At 42.5% G+C, this 15,132-nt stretch overlaps 1 protein-coding gene across 1 annotated transcript in view; it reads right to left on the bottom strand.

The window, feature by feature from the left end:
- Positions 1-14,528, bottom strand: part of LOC308285285 (extracellular calcium-sensing receptor-like) — a gene marked incomplete at both ends in the record, with an annotated part of 43,454 nt that extends 28,926 nt beyond the window's left edge. Inside the window, 3 exons of the mRNA XM_080726001.1 lie at positions 5,177-5,386; positions 8,090-8,326; positions 14,436-14,528. Coding sequence (XP_080582127.1) covers positions 5,177-5,386; positions 8,090-8,326; positions 14,436-14,528 — 540 coding nt within the window. The remainder of the gene's footprint in view (positions 1-5,176; positions 5,387-8,089; positions 8,327-14,435) is intronic.
- Positions 14,529-15,132: the final 604 nt, after the last annotated feature.

Below are 15,132 nucleotides of genomic sequence, written 5' to 3'. Positions count from 1 at the left end.
AAAAATCAGGAAAATGCTTTAATTTTTTAAATGTGTGATTCGTATTTGTCATTATTTGATGTGGAACCAACAAAGGAAAAACATCTTTAAAAAAGGTATTTTTGAATTTTTTACCACATTACGAATATCAAAAAATGGGCCCATTTTTCCAATTTTCTAGCTTGTAAAAAAATCAGGAAAATGCTTCAATTGTTTGAATGTGTGATTCGTATTTTGGCATTATTTGGTTTGGAACCGACAAAGGAAAAACATCTTGAAAAAGGTATTTCTTAATTTCTTACCCCATTACAACAATCAAAAAATGGGCCCATTTTTCCAATTTTCTAGCCCACAAAAAAATCAGGAAAATGCTTCAAATTTGCTAAATTTTCTGAATGTGTGATTCAGATTTTGGCATTATTTGATTTGGAACCGACAAACAAAAAATAGGCCCATTATTCAATTTTCAAGTCCAGGAAAGAAATCGTCATCATGAATGTCACATGACCACGTGTCAAGTCACATGGTACACAACTTCAAAATAAAAGCTGTAGGCTAGTCTAACGTCCAAGTAATAGGATCAACAGGCAGGCAGGCAGGCAGGCAGGGGGTCCATGAGGGGTTTACAAGGGGGTCCATGGCTGGTTCCCAAAGTGTGGTTTGGGGACCCCCAGGGTTTCTATGGCTGGTTCACAACAGCCTGGTACACGTACAGCCATGGCTGGTTCCCAAAGTGTGGTTCGGGGACCTCTGGAGGTCCATGACGGATTTCCAAGGGGGTCCATGGCTGTGTGGTTCGGGGACCTCTGGGGGTCCCTGAGGGGTTTCCAAGGGGGTCCATGGCTGGTTAGCAATAAGTGTGTTTAATAGTGTAATAGGTGAAATAGTGTAATAGAGCATTCTTATCAAAACCTCCACCAGCTGTCAGTCTGTCAGTCAGTCTGTCAGTCAGACTTTCAGTCACACTTTTGCCCTTCTCATAGTGGTTTTGGCTGCCAAACCACTACCCCATTTCTCCCTCTTCTAGCGCCACCATGAGGCCGCTTCTTGCAAAACACATTTTTGGACACTGCTCCTACAAATTCTGCCCTAAAATCAAAATCAAATCAAAATTGCCCTGATGGTGGCGCTATCTCGGACAGATCCAGGCTGATGACATGAGTGTAGACATACTGTGTACCGCTTTGTGTGATTTTAGGGCAAAATTAGTAGGAGCAGTGTCCACAAATGTGTTTTGCAAGAAGCGGCCTCATGGTGGCGCTAGAAGAGGGAGAAATGGGGGTAGTGGTTTGGCAGCCAAAATCACTATGAGAAGGGAAAAAGTGTGACTGAAAGTCTGACTGACAGACTGACTGACAGACTGACAGCTGGTGGAGGTTTTGATAGTAACTGCGACCTGACGGTCGCAATTACACTATTATATTATTACACTTATTACAATATTACACTATTACCCTTATTGCGCTATTACACTACCAGTAAGACTCCCTAATAGGGAGATAAGTGACCGTCAGGTCGCAGCGTGATTTTAGGGCAAAATGTGTAGGAGTAGTGTCCAAAAATGTGTTTTCAAAAATCTGCCTGAAGGTGGCGCTATATGGGACAGATCCATGTTGATGACATGAATGTAGACATACTGTGTACCGATTTGCGTGATTTTAGGGCAAAATGTGTAGGAGCAGGGTCCAAAAATGTGTTTTCAAAAATCGTCCTGAAGGTGGCGCTATATGGGACAGATCCATGTTGATGACATGAGTGTAGACATACTGTGTACCGATGTGCGTGATTTTAGGGCAAAAGATTTAGGAGCTGTGTCCAAAAATGTGTTTTGCAAGAATCGGCCTCATGGTGGCGCTAGAAGAGGGTCATGTGTGAATTGATGGGTGGAGGTTGTGGTTTGGCAGGCAAGGAGTATGTGTGCAAAATTTGGCATGGATCGGGGCAACGGTTGCGGAGATATGAGCAGGGCAAAAGTGTGACGTGTGACGTGTGACAGACAGACTGACTGACTGACTGACTGACTGACTGACTGACTGACTGACGGACGGACGGACGGAAGGACGGACGGAAGGACTCACAGCTGGTCGAGGTTTTGATAGTAACTGCGACACACTATTTCACCTATTACACTATTACACTTATTGCTAACCAGCCATGGACCCCCTTGGAAACCCCTCAGGAATCCCCAGAGGTCCCCGAACCACACTTATTGCTAACCAGCCATTGACCCCTTGGAAACCCCTCAGGGACCCCCAGAGGTCCCCGAACCACACTTTGAGAACCAGCCATGGACCCCCATTGGAAATCCGTCATGGACCTCCAGAGGTCCCCGAACCACACTTTGGGAACCAGCCATGGCTGTACGTGTACCAGGCTGTTGTGAACCAGCCATAGAAACCCTGGGGGTCCCCAAACCACACTTTGGGAACCAGCCATGGACCCCCTTGTAAACCCCTCATGGACCCCCTGCCTGCCTGCCTGCCTGCCTGTTGATCCTATTACTTGGATGTTGGACTAGCCTACAGCTTTTATTTTGAAGTTGTGTACCATGTGACTTGACACGTGGTCATGTGACATTCATGATGACGATTTCTTTCCTGGACTTGAAAATTTAAATATAGCTGCAAGCAGCGATAAAGTGGCCAAGGCAGAAAAAGCAGGAAAGCAAAAAGGCATCAAGGGAAAGCAAAGAAGACATCAAAGAAAAACTAGAAGCAGTGTTCTTCCGAACAGGACTCCGGCAGGTCAGGTAGGTTTTTTTTGGCCTAGTGGTGACTCTATAATAGGCCAAAGTGAATGTTAACATAAACTCAACCCGATGTGGGGTTTGAACCGACAACCATCCGTATACCAGGCACAGGCACTGACCACTACACTACGGCAGTCACACATAATGGACCTGTCATTTAAAAAAGAAAAAGAAAAGAAAAAAGAAAAATTTTCAAGTAATGTACTTGACGCCTTCTTTCAAAATGATATAGCGCCCCCCTTTGGCCAATTGGGGTAAGATTGGTTTCAGTGATATTTGGACTTACCCTCTACAGTAGTTCATCATGAAAATGTTACTTTGCATGTATGTTTTAGAGGCAGAAGAATAATTTGCATAAAACTTGCAATATTCATTGAATTATTAAAAAAGCATGTTTAAATTTAAAAAAAATCCGATCTGACAGATCTTTAGATATTGGTCCAAAGTTCATGTAAAAAAAGTTCCGTGCACGTGACGCAAAAGTTCCGGAATAAAAGCGAGTTTAAGTGTTTTACAAACTGCTCAAAATGGCAGAAAATCTAAGGACGGAGCGTACTTAACAAAGACACGGATGGCTTCCGCTTGAGTCAAGGCACGCGTGTAACCAAGTTGCATGTCTTTAAACAAAATGAGGCATGACTTATGCCCCTTTAAAGTTTGAGTTTTCAAACGCTTCGTATAGCGCCCCCCTTTGGCCAATTCGAGTAAGATTGCTTTCAGTGATATTTGGACTAACCCTCGACATATTTGCCAAATGCCATGAACGTGTCACTTTGCATGTATGATTTAGAGGCAGAAGAATAATTTGCATAAAACTGCAACATTGAGTGAATTATTAAAAAATAATGTTTCGCTTTAAAAGAAATCCGGCCGCTGTGCGATGACCGCATTGGTCCAAAGTTCATGTAAAAAAAGGTTTTGCGCACGTTACGCAAAAATCCCAGGAGGAGATAGATTTTGACTGTTTTTCATATAATTCAAAATTGTGGGAGAAGTAAAGGTCAGAGGTCAAAAGTCAGAGCGTAAAAGTTGTTTGGCATGAGGAGACGCATAAGTGTATACAGGTTTCATTGCTGTACCTGAAACAGGGCATGAGCTACACCAGTTCAAAGTTGGCATTGTTCAAAGGCTTCCTACAGCGCCACCCTTTGGCCGATTGTTGCGAGCTTCGCGTTTTAGCCATTTGGCATAGTCCTCTGCCATACTGCCGAGTTTCGTAAAAAGCGACTGCACGATCTAGCCGCTAGAGAAAAAGTGGCGGAAGAAGGAGATGAAGTCCAATAACAATGAGTGGCCAAGGCATTGCCACTTCGTGGCCTTGGCCACTAATAATTGGCCTATTTTTTGTTTGTTGGTTCCAAATCAAATAATTGCAAAATATGAATCACACATTCAAAAAATTTAGCAAATTTGAAGCATTTTCCTGATTTTTTTGTGGGCTAGAAAATTGGAAAAATGGGCCCATTTTTTGATTGTTGTAATGGGGTAAGAAATTAAGAAATACCTTTTTCAAGATGTTTTTCGGTCGTCGGTTCCAAACCAAATAATGCCAAAATACGAATCACACAATCAAACAATTGAAGCATTTTCCTGATTTTTTTGCAAGCTCGAAAATTGGAAAAATGAGCCAATTTTTTGATATTCGTAATGTGGTAATAAATTCAAAAATACCTTTTTTAAAGATGTTTTTCCTTTGTTGGTTCCAAATCAAATAATGACAAATACGAATCACACATTTAAAAAATTGAAGCATTTTCCTGATTTTTTTGCAAGCTAGAAAATTGGAAAAATGAACCAATATTTGATTTTATGGGGGAGCTAGAACATTAGAAAATTGAGAGAAAAGGGATTTTTTTAAATTCAATTCCTATTGAAAATCTAACGATACTTTAGTACCCTGACCGAAACGCCACTATAGTCTTTTGAATACAATGTCTTTCAGTTTTAGTCATAATTTAGTCACCCAAACAGTTTTAGTTTTAGTCTAATTTTAGTCGACTAAATATCATAAGATTTTAGTCGACTAAATCCACTGTTGATTCAGTCAACTGCAGAATTGTATTTTGGCAGGCCTCGATGGCATCATAATGACTGATTTTACACTTGCTTGCGTGCTAAAAATAGTAGATCTACAAGCTCACAATATATTATAGATCTGCTATTTTCAGCACGCGATCGACACCTGAGAGCAACCAAACATAACATTACTCTCTTCTCCACCAGTCCCTCCCTAACGTTTTAGTCTAGTTTTTATTTTGTTGACAAAATTGTCAATATTATCTAGTCTTACTTTTAGTCATCACAGCTTAGTTTTTATTTTGTTTTTATTTTTCTTCAGTGAAAAAAACGCAGTCGACAAACATTTTTCGTCATAATTTTAGTTGACAAAATCAACACTGGTTCGTTTCATGGTAAACAGTGAATGAAAAAAAAAACAGATAGACTCACTAGGTTGGAGTCGTGGTCGTTGTCAGGGCCCCCATCTTCGGGGTGGAGTTTCGACAGGAAGTCCTTGAGTCCCGGGATCTCAGCGCGACGGATGGCGATCCCCAGGGTGCCCGTCAGGTACGGCATGAACTCCGGGGTCTGGAAGCCCGGGTACGTGGCCCACGAGACGCTGGCCACCCACTGAAGACCTGTCAGGTTCTGTCGGATTACCTGTTGAGTTCAACATAATATACTATCAGTAAGACTCCCTAATCGGGAGATAAGCGACCGTCAGGTCGCAGCGTGATTTTAGGGCAAAAGCTGTAGGAGCAGTGTCCAAAAATGTGTTTTAAAAAATCGGCCTGAAGGTGGCGCTAAATGGGACAGATCCATGTTGATGAGATGAGTGTAGAGCAAGTGTGTACCGATTTACGTGATTTTAGGGCAAGATTTGTAGGAGCAGTGTCCAAAAATGTGTTTTGCAAGAATTGGCCTCATGGTGGCGCTAGAAGAGGGCCATGTGAGAATTGTGTGTGTGCAAAATTTGGCATGGATCGGGGCACCGGTTGCGGAGATATGAGCAGGGCAAAAGTGTGACGTGTGACAGACAGACTGACGGACGGACTGACAGACAGCTGGTCGAGGTTTTGCTAGGAACTGCGACATGGCGGTAGCAATCAGGCACGTGCACACATAGACATCAAAGGGGGCTTGAGCCCCTGCCCTTTTACAGGTCTGTAAATACTGCCCTCTCCAGACCATGAATGCATTTTTTACTATGGAGAAAGAAATGCAAATGCCCCGTTTCCAGCATTGAAGAGAATTGCCATGTCCAAACTCTCCTGAACTTGAACGCAACATCTTAGGTTGAACGAATTGCCCTCTCTGTGTAGAAATCCATGCCGTTACGCCACATCTCCAGTAATGGCTTTATTATGCTTATGAGTGTGGTATCAAGCAACGAAAATAGCCAACCTCCAAGCTCACAACATGGAGGTCTGCTATTTTCGATATTTTCACCAAAAGGCCCCTGCCTCTCTAACATTCTCTGCATGTCCCTGTATCCTATAGTTATAGTAGGCCTGTCAGGTTCTGTCTGATTACTTGTTGTATTAAACATAATTAATATACTATATACTGTTGGCCTGTTATATTATGTCTGCATTTGTCAGGAACTGGTGTTGTAGGACCCATGTGCAGGAACTCAGACAAGGCAGCAGTTGAAGGTCACAAACATAAGTTTACTAATAAAAGACAGAATAATACAACTCACAATAACTGAACTCATAACTAGACGCTGGAATGGAGGACCTGACATACACTTATGACCTAGCTCCTTTCGGAACCCCTCACTCCACTGCTACGCAGCTCCGAGATGGGGTTCCTACTGGTCGGCTGCCGAAATCTTGTTGTTGGATCCACGATCCGCCGTTAGCGATCACTTCTTACCTTTGATGAACACTCTCCAAAAAGTAACGGGCCTCTGTGAAAGTATAATCGTTTTACTTTTTAAGCGTGGAACAACCTCGAAGCACTGGGGTGAAATGAAGACTTTATATCGCTCGAAAGACCAGCCGGCTCTGTATTTTCCCGTGTTTTCCCCGTTGTAGTCTCGCGTGGCCAGACTGTTGCCTCCGTTTTCCCGTATTTTCCCCGTTGTAGTCTTGCGTGGCTGTGAGCATTTGACCAAATCGCGGAGGCAACAGTCTGGCCACGCGAGACTACAACGGGGAAAACACAGAGCCGGCTGGTCTTTCGACCGATATAAAGTCTTCATTTCACCCCAGTGCTTCGAGGTTGTTCCACACTTAAAAAGTAAAACGATTATACTTTCACAGAGGCCCGTTACTTTTTGGATAGAGTGTTCATCAAAGGTAAGAAGTGATCGCTAACGGCGGATCATGGATCCAACAACAAGATTTCGGCAGACGACCAGTAGGAACCCCATCTCGGAGCTGCGTAGCAGTGGAGTGAGGGGTTCCGAAAGGAGCTACTTATGACCCAACACTGAACACACACAAAAACACAGTCTTTATAGTCTCAGCAGCTCGTCACCAAACCAGGCTCAGCTGGTCCTCACAGGTGACTGCACTCAGGGCAATCAGACTCCTGGAGTAGAGCAAGGGAGGGGCAGAGGCACACTCGTGGGCTATGGAAGCGAATGGCTGACAGAAATAAAATGAAATGGCAAATTCGAAAATTAAATTGAAATACAATAAATGCTTTTTAATCTTCAGGAAATGAACGCATTGATTAAAAAGCATTTATTGTATTTCAATTTAATTTTCGAATTTGCCATTTCATTTTATTTCTGTCAGCCATTCGCTTCCATAGTAGGCAAACAGTCACATGGGCTTACTGTAGAGGCCGTGGTCATGACAGCATTACCTGTTGTACTGTATTAAACATAACATACTATAGTTCCTTTAACACTCAGGTGACTGAAAAAAAATCACTTTCACTTTGACTGCATTTATCAGTCAAATTGACAGGTAGATTCTCGCCCTTTTGGCCCAGGAGAGCAACACCTCCTCCCCTGCTGCCAGCAGGGGTTCTATTGTCTTCCAAATGTGAATTAGCATTTCAATTCACCTCTCAAATGGGGAGCGCAAAAGGTGTGAAATTCTCTCCTTGCTTCTGTCACGAAACTGTGACAGCATGAAACCATTTCCTATGCAAACTTCTAATAAAGTCTTCAATCAAAGCGCCTACTTTTTTACCCTCAAATCACATTCCCTCCAGCGCTATGTCCCTCCTTCCTGGAACGTTTCACTAGGAACTGCGTCACCATAATGAAGTGGAGCAAGTAGATAACTTCCGTTGCAGTAATTATCTGTTTACGAGCATACCTCCGCCATCACCTTCTTCATGTGTGCTCCCAGTTCAAACACATCAATAGTTAATTAGCTATTAATGAACTGTTAATGAGCATACCTCAGCCATCAGCTTCTTCATGTGTGCTCCGAGTTCGAACACGACCACCACTCTGGCAGTAGAAATCTTCATGACCGAAACGATCCTCTGCAGCTCTGCTGGGTTCCTGCCCCCGGGCAGAACCTCTATGTAGGCCAGACAGGCTTCACCAGACCTCTGGAGGTCCATCTGTAGAAGAACCAGGGTTAGAACCTCTGTGTAGACCAGACAGGCTTCACCAGAACTCTGGAGGTCCATCTGTAGAAGAACCAGGGTTATATAGAACCTAACCTCACGTAGCCAAGCTTACTCATCTGCAAAGAGAAAAGCCTGGGCGAGATATGAGGCAGAGAGTGTTCTAGGAGGTGGGGCTGAATTTTCCCGGAAGTTGTCTTTTTTCCACAGTGCATTGTTCCTGAAACGTATGGAAAACAATCTGTTCTACGTCTCCTGCTCCGTCGGACCGTCGGTTGTGCTTGCCATGAACAATATCCAAACAAAAACACCCTGCAAGCCAAATGGCGTCATGATGACGTTATGATAACGTCCTCCGGTGACTCCGGTGACGTTCAGAAGTAGGCCAGATCACAGCCCATATGGGGATGATCTTGACGTCATTACCAGGACGTCATATGGACTATTATAGGATTGTTATTGTTTGTAATGTTAGTTGAAATATGAGCATATAAGGTTATATTCTGGGACATATCTGACTAGCTATGATATTTATCTAGACTCGATCGGACCCTCTCTGATTAATCCAGGACGTCCGTTTTCGTGGGCAGGATTTTTGTTGGTTGAAATCAGGTGATATTCTAGGCCAGATCTGACTAGTCATGGCTTGATTTGATCTGGCCCCAATCGAGACGTCACTGATTGGTCCAGGTCCTGACCGTGCTTGCTGGGCATGGATTCGGACATCGTTACACCTATTAACACTTGGGTGACTGAACTGAAAAAACTACCCCTCCGCCTGCATTTACCGTTCATTTAGACCGTTAGATTTTCTCCCTTTTGGCCGAGCTGCGCAACACCTCCTCCCCCTGCTGCCGGCGGGGGTTCTATTGTCTTCCAAATGTGAATTAGCATTTCAATTGACCTCTCAAAATACGACGGGACAACAAGCTCACCAAAGCCACACAGTTTGTGAGCTTATATAATTAAACATTTGTTTGGCAAAGCTTTCATATATGTCCCGACTTTATTATTATTATTACTAGAAATTGATATAAGTTAGTTAATTATAAAGAGAACGTTGATCAGTAGGCTCACTAGAGCGAAGCCGTGGCGAGCGAAGCCGTGGCCCAACACAAAGTTAACAAAGAAATTACATAAACAAGGGAAATAACAAATAAAGAATGGTCTAAACACAACTTATAAAGCAACGAAAATAATAAGCTAAATAAGAGGAAACGAAAAATACAATAACTTAGCCAAACAGAACCTTTCCGAAGCGTTCAGAACTCAACAAAAACTCAACACATCTTAAAAATAAATAAATAAATAAATCCCGTCCTGTCCCACTCCTGTACAAGGACTCCTCATACCTGGAGTTGTTGTCTTATGTCTTTCTCTGCTTTACTGTAGCCTACTCACTACTCAAGACACAAGTTCATAGGACTACTCTTCTCGGACCCCGAAAACTTTAAAGGTAGAAATGTATTTTATTCACGGCTTTTATGCGCAACTCTATTGTTGCGCTGACGGCGCCTGGTTTGTGCTGCGTCAGCCTGCGTGCATCTCTTAGTTTTCACTTGAGTTGAGAAACAAACCACTTCAATAGCCTATGATGGACGTTATGTAACATTTTGTCAACAATCTCTGCACCTTTGGAGTAATATAAAAGTTCACTTTGAGTCTTTGACACTTATTTATATCCATCGCGCTGTTCAACTCTGCACAACGCGGCACAAAGCGTTGCAGGGTGATGCGATCTATAGGCCTATATAGAGAGAAAGAGAGAGAGAGAGATAATTCACATTCTCTTCACTCTGTAAAATGTTCACGTAGTGTTTTTTGCTTAGGCATGTAACAATAAAAAGCAAATGATTATCCATAGAAATTAAACGTGCAGGACACAAGTGTCGGGTGCCTATACTGTTTGATCGCACCCATGTCACCGTGACATGCGTGCCGTCTAAAAGCCGTCTCCACTCGGACAGAACAGGCGCAGCGTGTGCGCAGCGTGTGCCGTGTACCTAGGCATATCTATACAAGATATTAATTTTGGCCGATAACTTATAGATCACCCAGTTGTTCTTTATATGTATTATTAGCTGAAATGATGCTTAGCTTTTAGAAACACGCTGTGCAGTGGCAGCAGCGTCGCACTTCTCCCGGTCAGCAAGAGCATCATCTCCCCGCAAATGATTGCTCATGCACGGCTAAAATAATAATAGGCCTACATTATATACACCATAGCGATTCTCATAATTAATATTATATTACTATTTATGAAATAAAACATTTCCAGGTAGTGGTTTTAATGTCTTTGCTAAGCTGACAGTGAAATGCAAATGATCCATTACCTTGAACAAAGGCGCACAACGGGAGCGCTAAACGTGTGCATTCTCTTAGGAGGGGGAGAACTGGGGGAGAGCGGTCTATTCTGCCGATAATTACCGTCAGAGTGGTATAATTGTATTTTATTTCATAATTAGGAAACGTTTCAGAAGGGGAAAAAAAACGAGAACATATATCTTGAGTATTTAGGAAAAGTCATGGAAGGGGACATTTCTGAGACCTTCACAGGGAGAGTTATTGCACTTTGAAATCTCAAAATCGGCCTAAAGGACCGGTTAGTCACCCGTGTGTTAAGAGCGAGTTAAGAGCTACAATCCATTTGTGTTTGTTTCCAGACTGTAAAGCTCCAATAAAGCTCCTTTAAATTGAATGTAAGTACCGGAAAAGCAGGCGCGTCACGCCCATTCATTGTGAGTACGACGCGACACCCCCACTTTCATAAAACCGTGATCTCATCCCCCCCACCTTTTTGGCCGGCCGGGGTGCTTTTTTTTTTTTTTTTTTCCCTCCCCTGCGCTGCAAGCTGGCTCTCATCAACACAAACGCGTAGTAGGGGCTATGGCTACTTATATTTCCAGGACAATTTCAAAATAAACATGTTGAATGATCGATTGTATATGAAAAAAATAAAATAAAGGCTCTTGTTTTGAAATGCGCTTCTGTGCAGAGAGGAAATGGCTTTCATAGGAAGTCCCTTTACCTCTCTGTCTTCCGTGCGTATTATGGACTCTGACACTGATGGTGAAATGAACAACACACTACAGGCATAAAGGAATAACACCAAGACATAAAGGCATTAAACATCGTCCTCTGCTCCTCTCATCCTAACAACTCAACACTTGGTGAGTCGTGACTCGTGGCTATATTAGAGTTAGAGTAATGATGATGGAATGGATGCTAATGCTATGCTGCCTGCTGGCTAATGTACATTGTTGTCGTGTTGTGGGCTAGTGGCTATGTGAACCAGAACCACTGTTTCCTAACACTGGGGTCTGGATCGATGCGTGCAAGTTGCTGTAGTAGTAGACAGTGGTGTAAAATTATGTAGATTAACTGAAAGCTTTTGGAACTGAATGATTATATGATACTGGTGTTGTCTGTCTGTTGGAGTGTTGGTACCAAGAATTACAGCTACTATAACTATATAGACTATCTTGCTGGCTGGTGCTTGTGGAGAGAGGCAAAGGGAAAGTGTAGTGTGCCGTTCCTGATTGTTTAGCAAAAAAAGAAACCGCGGAAACCTTTATTGTTTATGTCGGACTTCTGCATTGTTTGCGGCGTGAGTTTTAGTGCGTATGACGTTTTGTAGGCCGATTTGGAGTTATCGGCCTACAAAACCAGCGCCATTGCTGAGGGGGACCAGTCAAAAAAAAAAAAAAAAAAAAAACTTGAAGCAACAGTACTGATCAGATACTGATCAAGTAAACAACATTCGATTGTGATTTAATAAATAGGCTTAATTAGGCCTAAAGAGATTATATATTAATCGGCAATGCAACACAGGTCCCGTCTTAAAGTGAAGCTCACTCGACCATTTCTCTCTCTCTCTTTCTCTCTCTCTTTCTAGCCTACTATTACAAACAAACGGAAAATGACTTACCTCTGTAGATAGAAAATAGCCTAAAAGCATTCCTTTCTCCCTGGCTTTTGTTTCAATGTTAATATTATAGATTCCTAGGCAACCAACCAGCAGCATTGGACAATAATAAGTCTACATTACATGATAAAGTTTACACCGCTCTGACTTCTGACAGTGCCAGTCTGTCGATCAGTTAACACAGCTGCAGACAGTTAGTTAGTTAGATTATTGAGTAGACCTCACCACATGAAAGGCAGAGGCACGCATGGAAATAGCCTAATAATAAGCTAAATGCTCGGGTCTCTCTGAACCTCGGAAATGAACGGATTTCAGGACAATGTCACAGGTCTCAAAAAAAAAAAAAAAAGGGAATCAGAACGGGACGGAACTATATTTCTATTTATTATAGGCTTGACCATTTCTCTCTCTCTCTCTCTCTCTTCTGTTGGATAATTAGAGAAAGCGCACCTCTCTCTCTCAATACAAAGTGATCCTTGCTTGACCCAATGTTCTCTCTCAGATGATCTGCGTAAAGTGGCAGAGTTGACTGAAGTGTCTAGGCTAATACATATTACACGGGAGGTTGAGGCCAGTAAATCTGTCATAAAAATATATCTATTGAATATATTATAGGATATAGCCTACAATGAGATTGAGCAAACGGTTTTGTTTAAAGAGAAAATATATCTGACATGGCTGAACAAGGGACAGACCCATGATGTTTACCAGGATAAGAAATAACACTAGAAAAGTTGTTATTTTGAGAGAGAAATGTCCTGCACACTTTGATATGGTTTATTTTGATGATAACTGTTGTAGCCTACAACAATCTATCTCAATACATACAGTAATAGGATCGTCATGGAGGTTGTGTAAACGTTTATAGTGCACTTATTATTATTATTATAAGTGACGTCCCTCGAGGATGGCGACGGGAAATACGTCATCTGGAGCGAAACTCCGCCTTACGCTCACTTTCTATAATCAAATGGTTTGCGGATTCGGAATCACAAGAATCTTAGCTTTAAAATGGTATACAGCTTGCAAAGAAATAAACCGCGGAAATCCGAATAAAACGCGTTCAAATCCGCGAAAAACCGCCATTTTTCGCGCGCGCGAGACGCGCGTGCATGACCCCCCCACATGTCATCCCCCCCACTCTCTAAGAGGCTCTGACGCCTCTGCGGAAAAGACATGCTGTGATTGGTCAGTATTCACTTTGAGTGCCAGAGTGCCTTCCACACTTCCGCCAGTCCTGTTTTACCAGTCGTGCAGATGAACTGCAGCGGCAGATGAGGTATCTAGCTTTTTATATAGCTTTTATAAAAATGGTTATTTGGTGGCCATTTTGAAAAAGATACATCTATATCTTCTAGCACTGCTGAAATGCAATATGCACAGTTTTCTGTCCGACCACATGTCTCTACATTGGTTTGTCACATACCTAGACATTTGTGATGCACGGATAGGTTTCACTGATCTGCTCCACTTTAGTCCTAAGCATTGACAGCTTGCTATTAAATAGCCTACGCAATGAAAATGATCAGAATAAGAACACGAATGTATGTTCACCATATCAGGAGATACTTTGGGTAGCAAACTGTGTGACACTGCTATGCTGGGTGTTCTGTGTTTCTGACATGACGTGACATTAATTTACGGGACTGTTTCACTGTTAGGGTGGGTTCACACAGGTAGGTGATATACATAATCCAAACTTTATCAGAACCTTAACCTAACAGAACCTTATCCAAATAAGAATACACTTCCCACAATGCTTTGCGTGAAGTGGGCAGTGTCACTGCAGACCAGAGGCTCTGAAGCAGACTACAGGTGTGACCCCGCCCTGTGGCATTTCAGCACGGCCCATTCTGTCCTATTGGTCGGCGGTTGAACCCTGCCCCTTTGTCTCATCAAGGCTATTCCCAACAGCGTGGCTGCTCCTAGCAGCTGGCCTACAACTTAACTAATGAAAACCTAATGAAAACCTTTTCCCTTAAATCCAGCCATAAGGGTAGCTTAAGGGAAGCTTCCCTTATTAAAATACGTGACTTCCATAGGGAATGAATTGAACGGAGCCGTATCCCCCGCCTCCCCCCAGGTTTTGGAAAAGGGTTAAACCCTACATGTGTGCCCTGGCCCTTTGCCCTTTTTTTGAGCATGAGCCAAATGCAGAAAGTAATGCAGTAACTTATGAGACACAGAGTGAGTATAGACAGGTTTCTAATTAGAATATCCGTGATATAAAACACAGTGTTTGCGTACCTTTAAGGATGTGGCAGCGCTGAGTCCATAAGCATCATTACTGACCACCAGTCCTACCCAGGTCCAGCCGAACCGCTTCATGATCTGCTGCATGGCTCTGACCTGATAGGGTTAAATAATGACCTGATAAATAATGACCTGACAAGGTTAAATAATGACCTGACAGGGTTAAATAATGACCAGATAGGGTTCTGTTAGTTAAATAATGACCTGTTAGTTAAATAAGGACCTGATAGTTAAATAAGGACCTGATAGTTAAATAATGACCTGATAGTTAAATAATGATCTGATAGGGTTAAATAATTACCTGATAGGGTTCTGTTAGTTAAATAATTACCTGTTAGTTAAATATTGATCGGATAGGGTTAAATAATTACCTGATAGTTAAAGTTTAAATGAAGGTTCTACCACTTGTTGTGGTCACATGTTCAGATACTGGATTCTGATTGGCTTAAAACAGTGGTAAATCAGTCAACAACCATGAGTTGTCTCATGGACCCCGCCCACTGGTGTGTTGCAGTTGTATATAACTAAATAACCTTGCAAGTTACAACTGTGTTTTATTTCATTTATATGGTAGAAGTGGTAGAAAAGCAATTTACCATTCGAGGGTCGTGGGTTGTTGGCTGATTTACCACTGTTTCAGGGTTGTTTGGCCCTGAAACAGTGATAAATCAGCCAACAACCCACTCCCTCT

This window comes from Nannobrachium achirus (genome assembly GCF_963921795.1).
Source record: "Nannobrachium achirus genome assembly, chromosome: 5".
NCBI lineage: Eukaryota > Metazoa > Chordata > Actinopteri > Myctophiformes > Myctophidae > Nannobrachium > Nannobrachium achirus.
The sequence above is the reverse complement of the archived record's forward strand: the minus strand, read 5'-3'. Positions and strand labels throughout refer to the sequence as shown.